At 33.3% G+C, this 18,371-nt stretch overlaps 4 protein-coding genes across 4 annotated transcripts; 2 read left to right on the top strand and 2 right to left on the bottom strand.

Annotated features, from left to right (window-relative positions):
* The first annotated feature begins 273 nt into the window (after positions 1-273).
* On the top strand, positions 274-2,668 carry LOC130820924 (uncharacterized). The gene is made up of 2 exons (XM_057686478.1): positions 274-676; positions 1,010-2,668. The coding sequence occupies exons 1-2, from the start codon at positions 539-541 to the stop codon at positions 1,154-1,156; spliced, it is 285 nt and encodes a 94-aa protein (XP_057542461.1). The 5' UTR covers positions 274-538; the 3' UTR covers positions 1,157-2,668.
* A 353-nt stretch (positions 2,669-3,021) lies between these two features.
* On the bottom strand, positions 3,022-10,406 carry LOC130816372 (uncharacterized). Its single transcript, XM_057682851.1, has 5 exons — positions 9,841-10,406; positions 8,171-8,683; positions 6,247-6,717; positions 4,017-4,613; positions 3,022-3,162 (listed from the first exon to the last, which is right to left on the bottom strand). Exons 1-4 carry the CDS (start codon positions 10,399-10,401, stop codon positions 4,095-4,097), a joined length of 2,064 nt encoding a protein of 687 aa, XP_057538834.1. The 5' UTR covers positions 10,402-10,406; the 3' UTR covers positions 3,022-3,162; positions 4,017-4,094.
* A 1,297-nt stretch (positions 10,407-11,703) lies between these two features.
* Positions 11,704-14,451, top strand: LOC130820882 (rop guanine nucleotide exchange factor 12-like). Its single transcript, XM_057686429.1, has 7 exons — positions 11,704-12,237; positions 12,313-12,429; positions 12,509-12,663; positions 12,765-12,839; positions 12,938-13,204; positions 13,296-13,616; positions 13,774-14,451. The coding sequence occupies exons 1-7, from the start codon at positions 11,931-11,933 to the stop codon at positions 14,185-14,187; spliced, it is 1,656 nt and encodes a 551-aa protein (XP_057542412.1). The 5' UTR covers positions 11,704-11,930; the 3' UTR covers positions 14,188-14,451.
* Positions 14,452-14,631: 180 nt separating this feature from the next.
* LOC130820917 (photosystem I reaction center subunit VI, chloroplastic) lies at positions 14,632-16,529 on the bottom strand. Its single transcript, XM_057686468.1, has 3 exons — positions 16,141-16,529; positions 15,384-15,510; positions 14,632-14,916 (listed from the first exon to the last, which is right to left on the bottom strand). The coding sequence occupies exons 1-3, from the start codon at positions 16,266-16,268 to the stop codon at positions 14,737-14,739; spliced, it is 435 nt and encodes a 144-aa protein (XP_057542451.1). The 5' UTR covers positions 16,269-16,529; the 3' UTR covers positions 14,632-14,736.
* Positions 16,530-18,371: the final 1,842 nt, after the last annotated feature.

The following is an 18,371-nucleotide window of genomic DNA, read 5'->3' as shown; positions in this document are numbered from 1 at the left end:
TCTAAACAACATTATCCTCTACACAAGTCTCGGATTATTATTTGTTAAACAGGACAGTGTTACAAGAGAGAGAGTGAGGGTACCGAAATTATGGGAGAAAAAGACGAAAATTGAAGGAAAAGTTGGAGTATGTGCCCAGCTTTAATAATGTAACCTTACGCCAGCATATGCCAAATGGCTTCATTCTATTTGATGATTAGAGTTTATTTGGATCATCGTATTTTAGATTACATAAAATCAAATTTTATTTAAATAATTTAAAATTCATTTTTAAAATAGAATCAAATTAAATTTAAATATAAAATCAAATAAATATCAAATCATACGTGTTGGAGACTTCGAGGCTTCTAAATTTGTGCCATTTCTGTGCTTAATACTATAAATAAATGTCCTGCCTCTGCAGACTGCAAGTTTTGCCTTCTACTAAAACTAAGTAGTAGTTATTGAGAATTGAGATAATCCTTTCTGGGTTTTGAAGATAAGAACTACAACTCCTTGTGTTCAGTGTTATTTAGAGAGAGAAAAAAAGGGAGAGATAATGTTGGAAGGAAAGGCATTGATAGAAGATAGTGATATGCCAATGAAGATGCAGATCCAAGCTATGGCTTCTGCTTCGCAAGCTCTTGATCTCTTTGATGTCTTTGACTATACTTCCATTGCTGCTCACATCAAAAAGGTAACCCTCTCTTTTTCCTAAATTCTTCTTTCTCAACCTTCACTAACAAAACTAAATTTGAAAATTACAAAGTTTGAAATGTCATTCTCAAATCTTCATCTTTAATTACTTTTATAAGTAGGATGAATTTCACTCAAATCTAAATTTAAACTTTTGTTATTTATCAAATACTAAATTTAAATCAAATTTATATTTGTAAATAAAATTATCATTTACACATACAGCGTACGCAGAATTATAATCTTATCAAGTAGATAAAAACATACTAGCATGGTCATGTTGGATCCAAGTAACAAAATCAACTATTGAAGTTAAAATGATTCGATGTTGCAGGATTTTGACAAAAGATATGGAGGAGGATGGCAGTGTGTGGTTGGATACAATTTTGGTTGTTTCTTCACTCATTCTAAAGGAACTTTCATCTACTTCAGTCTTGAGACTCTCAAATTCCTCATTTTCAAAGGAGCTGTTTCTCCTTAACATCTGGAAAATACTCTTGTGTCCATTTGAATTTGTAATATTAAAAAACTAGTAAATTCAAATGGATATAAGAATAAACAAAACCTAGAAAAAAGAAAGTCTAGATGATGGAAAAAAGGGGGGAAACTGCAAATACTCCTTTTATCAAGTCATTTTCTTTGGTAGGGCTCTATTGATTGTAACCTCACTTTCATTTTCAAACATGAGTAGATGCATTGTTTTGAGTTTTTTTTGTATCTATTAAGACAATTTATCTTCCCATGTAGTACAATACTCTCATTTTAATTAAATGTCTCGTTTGACTTTATACACTTATAGATATACTCCCTCCACACCAATATAAATGTTCCATTTGCTTGGGCACGGATATTAAGAGTGGTGTGGGGTCCATTAAAAAGGTGATAGTTGGGTAAGTAGTGAAGGGTAATTAGTGAAGGGTAAGTAGTGAAGGGTAGTTGGGTAAGTAAGGTATATGGGGATATATTCGTAATTACTTGTGTGAACTAAGGATATTTAGGTAAAAAAATTGACAAAAATAGAAATGTGACAATTGATATGGTTTTGCCAAAATAAAAAAATGTGACAATTATATTGGGGTGGAGGGAGTATTATTTTATTCTAAATTGTGATCTTATAATTATGTTTTAATTTATGAATGGAGAATATGATACAAAATATTTTATTAGAATTGAAAAAATTATACTGAAAGATTTAGAATTTAGTCTCTCTATCTTATGAATCTTCGTCACAACATGTTAAATGTTTATTTCTCTGTCTCATGATCATTGCCGTCAATGTTCCAATCATGATAAGATTGACATTTTTAATTAGTTGAAAGAAAGCTAAGCGTACAGGAGTCTCCTATCGTTCATTTAAAAATTGAATCCTACCAAGTCATTTGGGATGTTGTTTTTGAGACTTTTTTGGTTTAAGTTTCTTGCTTGTTTGGAAAGATATATTTCACAATATTCATCATATTTATCTCATTTCTTTAATGGATTATGACCGTCCCACTGTCAATTGATTTTAGATGGGTCAAGTTCAACCCAGCTTCTAAACGATCGATTGGATCGACTTAGATTAGTTGGATTTGACCTAATAAATTGATGAGTTTATTATGACTTTTTTTTATGACCATAGGCCCATAAAATATCATCAAAATACTAATAATTTTAAGACTTAATATGGAATATTATTCCAAATCAATCCTAACTTGAAAATATGGATAGAAAAATAATAGGTATATTCTCTACAATTTACACCTGTTTCTGTAAAAAATCGGAGGGTTCCAACAACACCAAAAGGGCATAGTATAAAAACCACGATGAATTCATTCATTTTAAAGTCGGGTCAAGTTCGTTTGGTTTCAAGAACGAGTAAATATTGAGCCATTAGATGTATTTTGAATACCTCTAATCAACATCAACCCATAATTTTTCGTCCATATGTTATGACTTACTCTCATGTCTTAGGAAACTTGTCATACATTTTTTAATCTGTCTTATTAAATTTATCTCATTTTTATTGTTGTGACTTGTGGCCCAAAATTCTTTATTTTTATCCACTTATTCAAGGTTTTTTTCATCTTATTCACATATTTATCCCACTTTTCCATTATCTCATATATAATAATTTACTCAGTATAAAACTTATTGACATGGACATGCCCATGACTATCATGAATTTATGATATCTTATCGAATCACTGTGCCTACAGAAATGATTAAACTACGCACCAGCAAAGCAATCTACAACTTTCGGATGCAGAAGCAGATATGGCTCTATTATTTCTCATTAATAGTTTAACAAGATAAATGGATAATGTGATGAGCCACCTAATAGTTTAACAAGACTTACTGGATCAGATTAGAAACCTACCTAAAGCATACAGATTCAGTGACGCGCAAGCTGATAAGCCGGCAGGTTGCAGACGATGAGGTGCGGGGAATAGCCTTCAACTCATTACAGCACGCCGTCTTGTTACAACATTCAAAAGCAATTGCACCCTATACGTGAACATAATATATGCATTAAGACGAATCAAATAATATCGATTGATAATTAGTAGTTACATCAAAGTTGTTACAATCGGGATTCTACTTGAAATCGTTTAGACCTGTAGAATCGAATCGGTAAAATCGAATCGTAGAATTGATAGTGAATCCTAGAATCGTATGATTCTACAGTAAACTTAAATTTGCTATCTAGTCATAATTATTCACCTCAAAAGTTTAAGTTTATTAATTGAAGTTTCGTTCACTTCATTTTTAAGAATGAAATAGAAAAATATATAAATATTAGTTTAAATCTGCATACCGACGAAGAAATTTATTTTTTAAAAATTATGATGATGGATCGTTAAATTGTAAGAAAAATTAATGAAAGATAGTACATAAGAAAATTTTTTAAAAATTAAGAATAAATTTGTAGAATTGAATCGTTAAATCGTAAGATCGTAGAATCGTATTATGATTCTACCTCTACAAATTTTGTTTTAATTATTATCGTAAGATTCTACCAACTTATGATTCTACCTACAATTCGAATCGTCCGCTTAGATAGTAAAATCGTAAATCAAAATCGCAATTTTAAAAATCATGAGTTACACTGCAAGTATATCAGCTAATTCCGATCAGAGGTAGTATTTAATAATTGAAAGAACAGGCATTATCATGGTTATTAGAATCCGATTCTAATGTGCAATTCTATGATCCAAAAATAGACGAGCGATCCGAATCGTCGGTAGAATCTTATTGTTAGTAGAATTGCAATGCAAATATCAGCTAATTCCGATCAGAGGTAGTGGAAAGAACATTTGAGTAGTGATACAAAGCATATGAGTAAAAGTTAAGAGAAGTACCAATGATCTGAGGAGGTTGTGGAAGTTAATGTTGATGCGAGACGGGTTTCATGGACTCAATGATGCAAAATAATTCATTTATATAACCGGAGTCAACAATGCTTTTTTCAAGAAGTGTGCCTCTAGATTCCCGATCACAAGATCAGCCATAGCCTTGCAAGTTTCGACTGTATCACTTCCTACATGAGACATTACCACCACATTATTAAGCTCAAAAAGTTCTTCGGGGACTTGTGGCTCATCCTCAAAAACATCAAGCCCCGCACCACCTAATCTACCTTCAACTAGAGCAGACACTAGCTCAAACTCAACAACATGAGCACCTCTTCCAATGTTTATAAGAATACCGGTTGGACCAAGCGCATCAATAACCTCACGGTTGATAATATGACGGGTTTCTTCTGTCAGCGAGCACGAAACGACGAGGATTTCACAGTTAGCTGCCAAGTCAATGACATCGTCGAAGTATTTGTATGGCACATCAGGCTTCTTAGATCTGGAGCAATAACTAACATGGCACCCAAATGCTTCCACTCTCCTTGCGACAGCACAACCGATTCTCCCTAATCCAAGAATTCCCACTGACTTACCAGTGAACTGTAAAGGCAAATCAAATGACAGTCGAATCTGAGAAACATTCTAGGTATGACTTGATGAGTAAATTATAATCGTAATTATTTTCCACATCAACATCCAAGTTCACCTAGTTCATATATAACATATACTAACATGCAAATTTGAATAAGATAGGGGCACACAAAATAATTAGCAACTCATTTAGAAATTGACACTGTACTTTCTGTAGAAAATCCAAGTAACCTTCACTTGGGAAATATTATTTACAAACTAAAATTATGACCCAACAAATTCCAATTTTCACATGACCCATCAGGTTATCAGTTTGAAATACTTGCACAACAAACTCATGTATCAGAAATGCTAAAATTCATTATTGAAGATATTATGCACACTAGATATGAGCGATTGATAATGATACATTTGCAATAGGACTAATGATTCATTTATAAGATTTCGAGGTATAAGCATATACTATCCAAAGGGAAAGTGTAAAAATTAAAAACAGAGCATAGTATTATTCAACCTAACAATTTTTGGGGTTTCTGGCAGACGAAATTTAGATGATCACTGAGTCGAGTTTTTAGGTACATCACTTATGCCATGAATCTGGTCAAAAATCGGCTCAAAAGGGGCCTTTGGTAGTGCACATACTGGAAATTTGTAAGAAATGGCAACAAAATATCACGAGCGACAATGTTAGGTCTCTTTTAATCCTTTCGCACATGCCTTCAAGAGGGCGGATGGAATTGAGTTTAGGTTGGGTGTTGGAGGAAGCACTTTCGGTCAGGGGCGATTAGCAGCCACTCATCAGCATAAAACAACCATATTCTAACTTCCAATTATGCTCCAAAATCATGCTCTACAATATTTAACAGGTTAATAGACTGGTTTTGCTGTGTTTCAGTAACAAAGGAAGGACCTACACCACAACAACATTTTAAGACCCCAATGCCATTAAGTGGTTCCTATTTACGGTAGAGTTTGAGGGGTCAGATGTACGCAACCTTACCCTTGTTATACAAATTTTGAGACCCCAATGCCAATAAGTGGTTCCTATTTGAGTAGAGTTTGAGGGGTCAGATATACACAACCATACCGTTGTTATACACATTTTAAGACCCCAATGCCTTTAAGTGGCTCCTATCTAGGGTGGAGTTTTAAGGGGTCAGATGTACGCAACCTTACCTTGTTATACACTTGTTAGTAAATAGTGATAGTAAAGAGGTTGTTTCCAAATTTTGATTAACCCTTATCTAAACAAAGCCAATCAAACACTGGAACTTCCAACTCTCAATGAATAGAACCATTAGTAATCTAATAGTGAATAACATGAACAAAGCAATGCCACCAAACCACAAGCGTTTCCTATGATCATATGGCAACATGCCAACATCCATTAATTATGCTAAAAAATCAGATACTAGTGTGACAAAGAGTCATTAATAGTAATTGGTATAGTACTATAGTTGTAGCATTATCATACAAGAATAAATTCCAAAATAACCGACTAATTTCGATCATCATGACAAAATCAGAGAAAGATTAAATCTTTTCAAGTAACATTCTTCAACAGTATGCACTTCTACAAAATATCAAAATTTTTAGAAATTAAATTAAATAAAATCAATAAAAAAGCAACAAATATGAGAACCTTATTCGACAATGGGAAATTAGAATTCTTCCAAGACCCATTTCTGACAAAAGAATCAGCCGCACAAACCCTTCTAAGGGTAGCCAAAATCAGGGCAACACCCAGATCAGCAACATCATCCGTAAGAACATCAGGAGTATTAGTAACTCTAATCCCCCTTTCTTTGCACTTACCCAGATCAATTTTATCAACCCCCACACTGTAAGTGGAAACTATTTCCAAATTGGGGAGGGAATCAATCAATTGAGCATTTGCACCATGTGACGCATTGCCCACAATTGCGTGGATTGAATTGGCGTTTAGATTGAGGAATTCATGCAGTGAGGAGAAATCGCATAATTTGAAAAGGGTGAATCGAGAATTGAGTTGGTGTTCTAAGTAGGTTGACATTGGGTAAGTCATTAGTATGCCTTTCTTCTCCATTTGTGAAGATGTGAGGGGAGAAGAAGAGGGCTGCTTCATATAAATGGTTTATGGCTTATGGGAGACAATGGATGAATTCTTAGTTTCTTACTATATACTTTGTTGGGTAATGAGTTATGGTTGTTCGTCATAAATCATAAACAAAAATGAATTCATAGGTAAAGGTTAGAAGGCATTAATTCACACAGGTCAAAATGTTAGGTCTTTAATCATCAGGCTAATTTAATTCATAATTTGCTAATTTATTAGAGGCTTAGAGGCGCACCTTTAATAAAGTTTTGTATTGGACATATTGGTTGGATTTTCTTAATCATACTCCATCCTATGTTAAACAAATGTCTTATTTAATTTTTATCAATATTTACTAATTACTCTTTGTTTGACCAATTAATAAAATAAAAATTCAAATTCAACCAATAAATTGACCAAAATGTCATCTAGCAAGTAAGCCAAGATAACAAAAAGTCAATAAAAGATGTATATTGGTGAGATTATAGAATAGTACTATTAATTTTATGGAGTTAAAGAATAATTTGACAAAATTGGAGAAATTCAAAGATAAATGTGAAATTTTGAGATTTTAGAAATATGAATTTTCTTTAGCTTATAGGTTTTTTTTGGTAAATGGCTATTGCCTAAAGCTATTTGTTGATTTGACTATATGAAAGTATTAACTGACTTATTAGTTGTTTATTATGGATATATTTAGTAAAAAATATTAAGTGTTTACTAGTAATTATTTTTTAGAGAAAAAAATAAGTCAAAAAAACAAAAATATTAATGAAAAAGCTAATATGAATAACTTTTTTATTTTCAACTTGGTTTTGAGCTATTTAGTGTACATCTTTTTTGTGGGTCAAAAGATAAGAAAATGTAGAGAAAGAAAATATGACTTTTTTGGTTTATTCCATTTAGTAGCACCTTACTTTACTTAAGCATCAATGGTAACACAAAATTTTTCAAAATTCACAAATTAACATCAAAATTGAAATTTATTCAGGCTATTGAAAAAAACAACATAAAGACCATTACTTTTTTCATTTTTCAAAATCATGGTGTGAATAAAAGTAAGAGTATTTTAGTCATTTCTTACAATTATGTGAATTATATCAATTTTGATGCTATTTTGTATTTTTATTTTATAAAAAGTTATACTAGTAGTAGCGTTTCAACAAAGTTGAGTGCTGACTATCAATAATATTTTTTTTTTTTTTGGGGAAACGGGCAACCAATATTCCTCCCATTGCTGGTGTTCTAATGTGCCATTGGCTTTCAAGTGCACGTGTAAAAGTAGGAGCTCCCAAAGCAAGATCGGACATTCACTCCAACCATGCTTTGTGTTTTCCAACGTTACTTAATGGAACTGTTTTGTTGACCTTCGCATATTATAAGAACCCAAGAATGTCACTGGAACTACGAAGATGGTAATGGAGTAGTGTATTCAGTTTTCAACATTACATCTCCAAACAAATTTTCAATGGCTATCATACAATAATCAAACTACTTGAGTCAACAATGGCTTGCCATTAAAGTGAGCCTCCAAGTTCCCCAGAACAAGGTTAGCCATGTCGGTGCGGGTTTCCACGGTCCCACTAGCTACATGAGGCAAGAGTACTACATTATCAAGTTTAAACATCTCTTCAGGAACATGAGGTTCCTTTTCGAAGACATCAAGTCCAGCCCCACCTAGGCGGCCTTCAACCAGCGCTTTCACCATCTCTGGTTCATCAACATGAGGCCCTCTTCCGATGTTGATCAGGACACCTTTGGGACCCAAAGCATCCATGACTTCACGGTTGACAATATGCCGTGTTTCTTCAGTCAGGGCACAGGCAACTACCAGAATGTCACAATTGGAGGCAAGTTCAATGACACTTGGATAGTAAGTGTAATTTGTATCTAGCTTTTTTGTTCTAGAATAGTAAGAAATCGGACAGTCAAATCCTTCAGCCCTCTTTGCAATTGCAGCACCAATTCTCCCCAAACCGATAATTCCAACCTTTTTGCCGGTGAACTGGAATGACAAAGCAAAAAGAACAGTAGACGATGAGCTTAGCTCTTACTGAGGCAACATTAATAGTTGATGCATGACCGTTTAGCAGATTCGCCATTTGCATTCAAAAGCAGCACCCAACAAAGAACATGGATGATTTTAATGCATGTAATTTCAATTTGCATATTTGCTAAGAAATGCAAGTAGGTTAATGGTGAAATGCAGTTCATAGATCGAAAGTACATATGCAGTTGAAACTTAAAATGCTAGTAGATCAATGGCAAGTTGCAGACACAATCTTGGAATGAGTAACTAGGTGACTGCATCATTGTTAATTCATTGCTGGTTAATAATATAATTGCTTATTTGTGATTGACATCATTGATAATTTGATATTCAATGCTGGTAAATAACATCATAGCTTATTTGTGATTGACATCATTGATATTCATTGCTTATTAATAGGCTATGAACAGTTTCTTTTCACAAGAAAACATAGGTGCTAGATGACTTATGATTGACAATGGTGATCAGGACTTGAATTGCGTTTCGATAATAAAAATGACTAAAATGACTAAAATTCTTAACTTCCAATTGTGAGCCCTACTGAAAATCAACAGGGCGATGATACCAAACGACCCAACAAAATAAAAACCCAATCCAAATGAACCAATCTAATAGTGTTGATCATTGATCAAACATTATCAACCTTGCAATCTTACGTTTTGAGCTTCTGACAAGTAAATAACATCGAAGTTCCATGCTAGTAATCAGAGGTGGATATTTTGGACTTCACAAATCACATTCAATTGCAAGATTATTAAGTTGCAAACTAAAGCTGAAATGGAAAAAGTTCTAAACATAACAATGAAAAAGATTAGGGTCGGTTACATGAATCAATAAAACAGTCTCACTTGTATTCCGCATGAATTCCTTCTTCATTCAATCATTCATCATAACAATCACAAAAATAGCAAAATAACTTATCATGCTCAAACTACACCATAAACAATTAACACTAAAATTGACACTGGTGAACAACAATATGCAAATCAAATGACAACCCAAAATAGATAATGTTAGTAATAATTTCTACTAATCTCAAAAAAATCATTATTAATTTAACCTTCAATCAATCAAATTCAAAAAAGCAATGAAGTGTATGATTAGAAGCATACCCTAGTAGTCAATTGAAAATCCCCTTTCTTCCACAACCCATTTCTAACATAACGATCACACTGAGGAATTCTTCTCAAAACAGCAAGCATAAGCCCAATTGCTAAATCAGCAACATCATCAGTCAGAACATCTGGAGTATTTGTAACCTTAATCCCTCTCTCTTTACACTTTCCCAAATCAATCTTATCAAGTCCCACGCTAAAACTAGAGACGATCTCAAGTTTCGGAAGAGCATCAATAAGGTAAGCATCGGCGCCGGCAGAAGCGTTACCGACGACAGCACGGATTGAATTGGCGTTCTGAGAAAGGAATTGAGAACGGTCTGGAAAGTTCCAGAAACGGAAGAGATTGTAGCGTTTGTTGAGTTCTTCCTCCAAGTATGCGTTCATTGGGCATGCTAATAGCACTCCAATTGACTCCATTACAGGATTTGTTGGAGTTAATTCGGAGTTTTTGAGATGGTTTTTTCGTTTTCCTTGGTGTTTTTCTGGAGTTTGGAAGCGATGGTCTAAGTGGGATTGAATCAGTGGTTGAAAAGAAAGAAATGGTTGTTTAGTCATCTAGTGACGCCAAAAACTGCCAAGTGTTGGATTGTAATTTGTAGCTATAAAATCTACTATAGAAAATTGTAAATTGACAAATTTATTTTTAAAAACATAAAAATATAACTTTAAAGATTAATATTTGATCTAATTTAACTTTAATTAAAAAATCAAATTCTAAATTAGGTAAATATTATCATGTAATTAAAAATCATTCAATAAAATAATATCATTTTGTTAAGGCATTCTAAGGATGACATTTGTCATTTTCCAACATTTTTATTAGTATCTATATGATAATTTGTCAAGGCTTTTTAAGGATTACGTTTGTCATTTTTCAACATTTTTATTTGTATGTATGATGGTGTCGGATTAGACTGATCATGTGTCGTATCTATCATGCATTGTGTCAAGTCTTGTGATAAATTATGTTGTATATAGTGTAGCGCAGGACATGGTGCCAAAAATAAGGTGCTCAATCCCATGGCCAATCGTGTCTGCTTAATCTTGCTAGTTTGCCAAATAACAATTTACAGTTGAAAATTTTTCTTTTCACTCAGGGTATAAAATTACACCAGAAATAATTAATTTTCTTTTTCTATAGCTATAAGGATTTTCTAGCCTACCATTGAATTGAAAAAAAAAATGTTAATGAGATCATTGTATTGAATTTGGTTTGTTCCTCTTTATCAATTCGAGTGATCAAATCTTGACCCGTTATTGGCTCTTCATGCCAAGACCTTCCAAACTTGTTAAATGTTTTTTTAATTAATTTATTGTTGTTTCTATTTAGAAGTCACTAAATTTTACTGATATGACAAATTTTTTATTTTATCGGGCATTTGATTATTAGAACTAAATGGTGCTAATTGGAATAAATTTAGTATTAAGTTTTCATATTATGTCATCCCATGGTAATTAAATTCTCATCCTTAATTCATAGTTTTTAAGTGGTAATAAATGAAAATAAAATTTATGAAGAATGAAAATGAAATAATACATTTATCTATTTATAAATAAATAAATTTTACGAAGAATGAAAATGAAAATAAAGCAAAAATATCATTTTATAAGGAGGTGAAAATAATTTCAAAGATTCTCTTTATCTTTTAATGACATTAAAATTTCCTCTACTTTTTCCATTTATTCAACCCAAATATAATCAAATCATAGTTGTAAATTCCCCTTTTCATGACAACATGTGAGCCTTGTTCTTCAAACATGCACCCCACGTTCTTACCATCCCTTCTATTTCAAAAATAGTAAACAATCCCCAAACACAATCATCTTTGGACTAAACTTGAATTTTGCCTTCTCAAAACAACTCCCCCAACAATTATTTTCCTTTAGGAGAAAAGTCAACTAAGGATCTTTCTTAACAAACCTTTTCTTCCTCTCTTCCTCCTCCTATCTTGTTATGACACAAAAACCTTCCTAAAACTCATTTCCCAATCTTTTCTATTTTGTTTGTGTCATGCACAATTCTTGTTTCACATTCAAAAATTTGATTCCTAACACCCGAAAATCATAGCTAGCACAAACGTAGTATGGTACGTGCAATAGACCAAGATCACGAAACCTACAAGGCAATGCTACACCAACTTCGTGCAATGAATAAAGAAGATAGCGGAAGTTGTGTCGTCAACAATAGGCGTTCTCTATCACAAAGCATGGTTCTTGAGCGCACAAGCGATGATGAATTGGTCGAGGATCCTAGGAGCACACGAAGTTTCGTGTCCAAGTCCGAGCCACCTTTGCCTAAACAAAGGATTGGTGCGGCCTTGGACAAAGATCAACCAGCTCCGCGCTCTAGATTGGCTACTAATTATGGTGATAAAGATTCTATGCAAAGAGGTATCAAGACTAATACAAACATAAACTTATTTCATCTTACATAAATTTTCATGGTTATTAATATTATGCAATTAGATATGGACATGATGAAGGAAAAGTTCGCGAAATTGCTTCTAGGAGAAGATATGTCAGGCGGAGGAAAGGGTGTTTCATCGGCTTTGGCCTTGTCGAATGCTATTACTAATTTAGCAGGTAAAGGAGATATCGAGCTCATAACTTTTCTTAATCTTGTTTATAAATAGAAATCTCATCATGGTATTACTTTGTGCAGCATCTGTCTTTGGAGAACAGCGAAAATTAGAGCCAATGGCACCCGAAAACAGGGCAAGATGGAAGCGAGAAATCGATTGGTTGCTGTCTGTTACTGATCATATTGTCGAATTTGCTCCTTCTCAACAGAAATCTGCGAATGGTACGAGTATGGAGGCAAGTGTTTCATTTCGATCACCTCAATTTGTTGAGTTTTTTCGTGCTATTGTCGAATTAGTTCATGGTTTGTACATTCATTTCGTATTCTTATATGATAGATCATGACAACAAAACAAAGAACGGATCTTCAAATGAACATCCCCGCCCTTAAAAAACTTGATGCCATGCTATTAGTAAGTATCACATAAGATTATCGACACTTTTTCGATTCATAATCGTATACAATAAGGTTTAGAGAACAGAAATTTGACTGTTTATATGATCAATATAGGACTGCCTAGACAATTTCAAGGATCAGAACGAATTCTATTACGTAGCTAAAGATGCTGATGAATCCGAAAAGGGTTCAAAGAGAGAAGATAAATGGTGGTTACCTACAGTTAAAGTTCCTGTTAATGGTCTATCTGATGTTACAAAGAAATGGCTGCAATTTCAGAAGGATTCGGTGAACCAAGTGCTTAAGGCTGCGATGGCTATAAACGCACAAGTCTTGTCAGAAATGGAAATACCCGAAAACTATATTGAATCCTTGCCAAAGGTTAAATCCAATACTGAATCAGGGAATTGTATAAGTTGCCATAGTACATGTTTATGCTGTTTTGCTGATGCATTCGCTTATTTCTTGGTAGAACGGACGAGCTAGCCTAGGAGATGTAATCTACAAAAACATAACAGTCGAATATTTCGATCCTGAACAGTTTCTTAATGGAATGGACTTGTCATCCGAGCACAAGATATTGGATCTGAAAAACAGGATTGAAGCTTCGGTTGTGATTTGGAGGCGGAAGATGACTAACAAAGATACTAAATCTCCTTGGGGTTCGGCAGTGAGTATAGAGAAGAGGGAGCTTTTTGAAGAGAGGGCCGAGACCATTTTGCTGATTATCAAGCAACGGTTTCCTGGGATTTCTCAATCCCAACTCGATATTAGCAAGATCCAATTCAACAAGGTAATCTTACACTAAAGCAAACAGTTGTTGGCTGATTTGACAAGTTGAAAGTATTTGTTGATTCAGCTGACTTAGGTTGTTTGAATCAGTTGTTATGGAAATATTTGAACGAAATTAGTTGTTGGTTGTCGGGTGTAATGAGATGTTTAATTTGCAGGATGTGGGTCATGCAATTCTTGAAAGCTACTCGAGAATCCTAGAGAGTTTAGCTCACACAGTCTTGTCGCAGATAGAAGATGTTCTATATGCGGATTCTCTTGTGCAAAACCCGTCTCTTGCACAAAAGAAGAGGAATCCGCTAACAGATATCAAGATCACATCAACAAAGTTCCCGAATGCTGATGAAGAAATAGAGAAGCTAAACGCAGTAGGAACACCTCCATCAATGACACTTTCGGACTTCATGGGATGGACTATGGAAAATGAAGCTAAGGAGGTAGCGGAAAATGAGGACTCGAATGAAACACCTGAAATGAAGTTTGTTGAAAAGCTCGCGAATCTAGCACTTCCTAAGAAGATATCATATCTAGAGAATTTGGGCGGATTAAGAAGCCCCACAGCTCGCCATTGACAAGAAAACCGATAACACTTCCAAAATGATTGTAACTCTGAAACGAAGCTCAGTGTAGCGAGATTCATTCTCAAACCCACTTCTATATTTCTCTTAAAGATTTTCCATCCCCCTTTTTTCGTGTTCGGGGAGCTAACAATGAGTCGGGTTTGAAGCATAATTTATCTTGCTTTCATTCTAGGTTATCAGCTATTTCACAACTTAAGTTGTTGATCATTACTCCAAAATGAAACAAAGAAATATCAGCAAATTAAACATGTGGTTGAACAATATTGTTCTCTATTTTGATAGAAAATATAACAATTTCTCGGGGTTGCAAGCTTGCAACCATCAGCTTGAGTTTTTGGTTGTAGTCCCGAGATATCTTACAGTCTATGTATTTGTAAAGTTTAGTTGATTTAGAAGTTAGTTGTTGATCTTAATCCAAACATGAACAAAAAGCAATTACAAGAAAACCAAGCATATGCTCTTAAAATTGTATATTGAATTTAAGATGATATCCAATTTTACAATGAGTAATAGTACATGAGATTCGAGCATACGAGATTCTTAGATCTTGCCACGAGGGCCAAGTTTGGGAGGCAGTTGAGGACCTTTTTTGATCGGAAGAACATCCGGTGGAGCTGTGGCACTAACGTATGTGAGCAAGGAACCTCCCCCCAATATCAAAAATTTGAGCAGCAATCCTCTCTTAGTGAATGGGGCTGCAAATGTCTCAAAGAATTTGCTCTGTAACAACGTGCACAAATCATTAGAAACAGTCAAATGCAACCTGACTCTTGTTAGTGATAAATAAAGAGGCTATTTCTGATTGACCTTCAATAACTAAACAAAAACATTGCCACCGATTATAACAAAATAACTCTTAACATCATATAAACTTCTTATTTACGTAAAGTTACAAATGATATTTGCTATCGACGGTAATTAAAAACAATCGCTTTGTTATCAAACTACATAATCAAACCTTCAAGCTAGCTACAACCAGGTGGGAACCTCTTAATGACATTTCAACCGACATTCTATGAAATCTTACTCTTATTCTTAGTTAATGAAATAATTTTTATGATTCAAGATATTGCTACACAAACACCTTAACAAGGTAAGTAATCAACCTAGCTATGATAGGATTTGTATCTAATCAGCCATTAATGAGTAATAACAAATTGATGAAAATTATTGAAGAGAAAATGAACCTGGAGGCCATTGTATGGTGAAGGTGCATCTGATCCATAGATATCCCATTGACCAGTGGTGTTTGCTATGTCATCCAAGTCAAAGTAAATACTTTTGTCACCATACTTAGCAACTACTGCACCACTCCTGTTAACATAATCACCACATTACAAAGCTATAACAAATAATTTAAATCCTATATTGTTACAAGTACTTAAATTACTATCGAACAACTAATTTTTACTGCACATCTCCATAACAGCTAGCTTAAACAAATTGTGATAATATGAGTTAAATCTTCATGTACTAACACATCATTAGTGAACCACGTTAAATCTTTTTGTATTGTCAATATGTTTATTTCTTTCTTTTATATATGTTTTCGTTATAACACAAACAAACTTAGCAGCCAACAAATCATTCAATATTTTCAACCAGTCAACCAACCAAAAACTTCGGCCAAACAAACCCTTATCTCAAACACCTCTATTATCCCTATGTAATACAAACATCACACACCATACATTAGTGATGGCCATAGGCCGGATTACTGTTAGAGTATATAACATATCATAGACCTCAACCAATAACTTAAGCTTTTGGTTGACACCCATGATACATTATATTCTCTAAGAGTTACCCTCTATAGACTAAACTCTAAAGACATAAAAATAGATGGATTTATAAATTAGCCGACTCTCATACTTGGACATATACGAATTTGAGACATGATTATTACACTCGAATTTACAAACAAGAGGTGGATTTATTGGGTACCTAGCGTTGTTGAGCTTGAAGGTTTGACGGGAAGGCTTGATGTGGAGCTTAGTCCCGGAGATGGAGCTTCCAGCAAGGCCCTTAATGGTGGTGGGCTGCACAGCAGCCAAGGTTGCTAGAGATGCCATGGATAATGTATACTTTTTTTATTGTGAAAATTTCAATCTTAGAATTCTTGTCACTCAATTGGATGGGCAAAGTATATAGGCAAAATGTATATATTTTTGTGGAACAAAATGAATCTAAGTTTGCCTATGTGGGATCATTGGCTTCTTGGGATAGATTTGAACACCTACCAGGATGTGCCACTTGGATTTTCAGCTGGATAAGCCTATCTCTTCTGATTCTGTTGGTTTTGGTTGTTTTTCTTCTATTTTTTCTCTCTAAATCTTGAGATTTTATTTTTATATAAAGTCCCTACAAAAAAAAGTTGGTATATAGGGAGTGTAAACTAGAGGTTGAAAATGTGAGCAATATTATTATCCATTTCTTTTTAAATATATTTCTTAATATACGTATATAAATGCACATTTTTTACTTTTAATACATCTTTAGTGTAACAAAAATTAAAAGAATATAAATGAATTTAACAAGATTTTATATGACTATATTTATTGTTCAAGATAATTCATCAAAGAAGATCTCACAAATTATAAAAGTTCTCTTTAACTTCAAAGTATGAAAATAATATTATATTTTATTAGCCCAAACATAAAAACTTAAGAAAATTAAATTAAATGAATGTAAAATTATCCAAACAATAGTCTATTTGAAATTCAAACTACAACAACGAATATCTAATCCAAAATACATAAAGACAAATCTTGTGGCAACATTATGGATTATATATTTTTACACACCCGTTATTGTATCCCAGGTTAAAAAGATAGAGAATCAATCATTTTTTGCACACCCCTTATAGTTTGTGGATATCAAATTTCTATCATAAGAATAAAAGAAAAAAATTTCAATCATTAAAAAGCAACCCTTCTATAAGACTATCTCATGGTAAATAACTCTTTCAAACAACTAACATTGATGTTTTAATATCAAAAATATCAATTTTACATATAAAATAACATATCAACATAAACAATGACAAGCAATAATTTACATAATAAATATTCTAATTAATATAATTAAACTGTTTAATCCAATTCAAAATTATCTAACGGTGAAATCGTACTAAATGATGATTTGTAAAAGGTTTACCACTTACCCCAGAGGCCCAAACATGCTTAATCAAAGGTGTGAAATAAACTAAAAATTAAGCTTTTTAAACAAATATTTTTTGTCCCTTCTAACATTATGACATTATTCCTCTTTGTTCATTGTTAACAATAATGAACAAAATAATTGTTTTCTCTTGTTTGTTGTTAACAATGAACAAACCATAACCTTTGGCTTAGACACAAAGACGCTTATTATGGGAATTAAAATTTACGAAACTTAATATGGAGATTATTTTGAAAAAAAAAAAAAAAAAAAAAAAAAAAAAAACCAATTTTTGTATGAGACGGTCTCATTGTGAGACGTGCCTCATACTTGAGTTAAATAGCTCAATAACAGAAACTTTTAGCATAATTGGCTTTTTGTATGGACTCGTCTCATGGTGAGACGGTCTCATACAAGATTCGCTTTAAAAAAAAAAAAAAAAACACTTTATTTTTAGTTTATTCCTCAAAGGTGTTGTATTTGCTTTTGGGCTAACTAGACTCAATAGGCCAATACTAGGCCTATATGGATACATAAATTCTTCGAGAATTTGAATAAAATAAGATTATTTAACAACTTAATTTCAAAAATAAGCTTCGTGAAAACTTATTTTCCAAAATAAGCGTCCGTACATCCAAGTCTAGCCTCGGGTAAAATCGCTGTTACTAACAGCGAAAGAGGGAAAAAAAATAAATAAAAGGCCAAAGTCGCTGTTAGTAACAACGACTTTGGCCTTAAAGTTTTTTTTTTTTTTTTTTGAACTAAAGTAGCCGTTGTTAATTAGAAAAATAGCCGTTAGAATCTTGAAAATAGCCGTTGTAATGATCCTCTATAAATAGCTCCATCCTTTCCCATTATTCATTGTATCCATTCTACATCATTGTTCTTCTTTTCAATCAATTTTTAAAGGTAACATAAGGTATTATGTTAGTTTTAGTCTCAATTTATAAATGTTAATATTATTTTTGAAAGTTCACTTACGTTGCTATATTATTTTTGAAAGTTCACTTACGTTG

The sequence above is a fragment of the Amaranthus tricolor genome, chromosome 1 (genome assembly GCF_026212465.1).
Source record: "Amaranthus tricolor cultivar Red isolate AtriRed21 chromosome 1, ASM2621246v1, whole genome shotgun sequence".
NCBI lineage: Eukaryota > Viridiplantae > Streptophyta > Magnoliopsida > Caryophyllales > Amaranthaceae > Amaranthus > Amaranthus tricolor.
The sequence above is the reverse complement of the archived record's forward strand: the minus strand, read 5'-3'. Positions and strand labels throughout refer to the sequence as shown.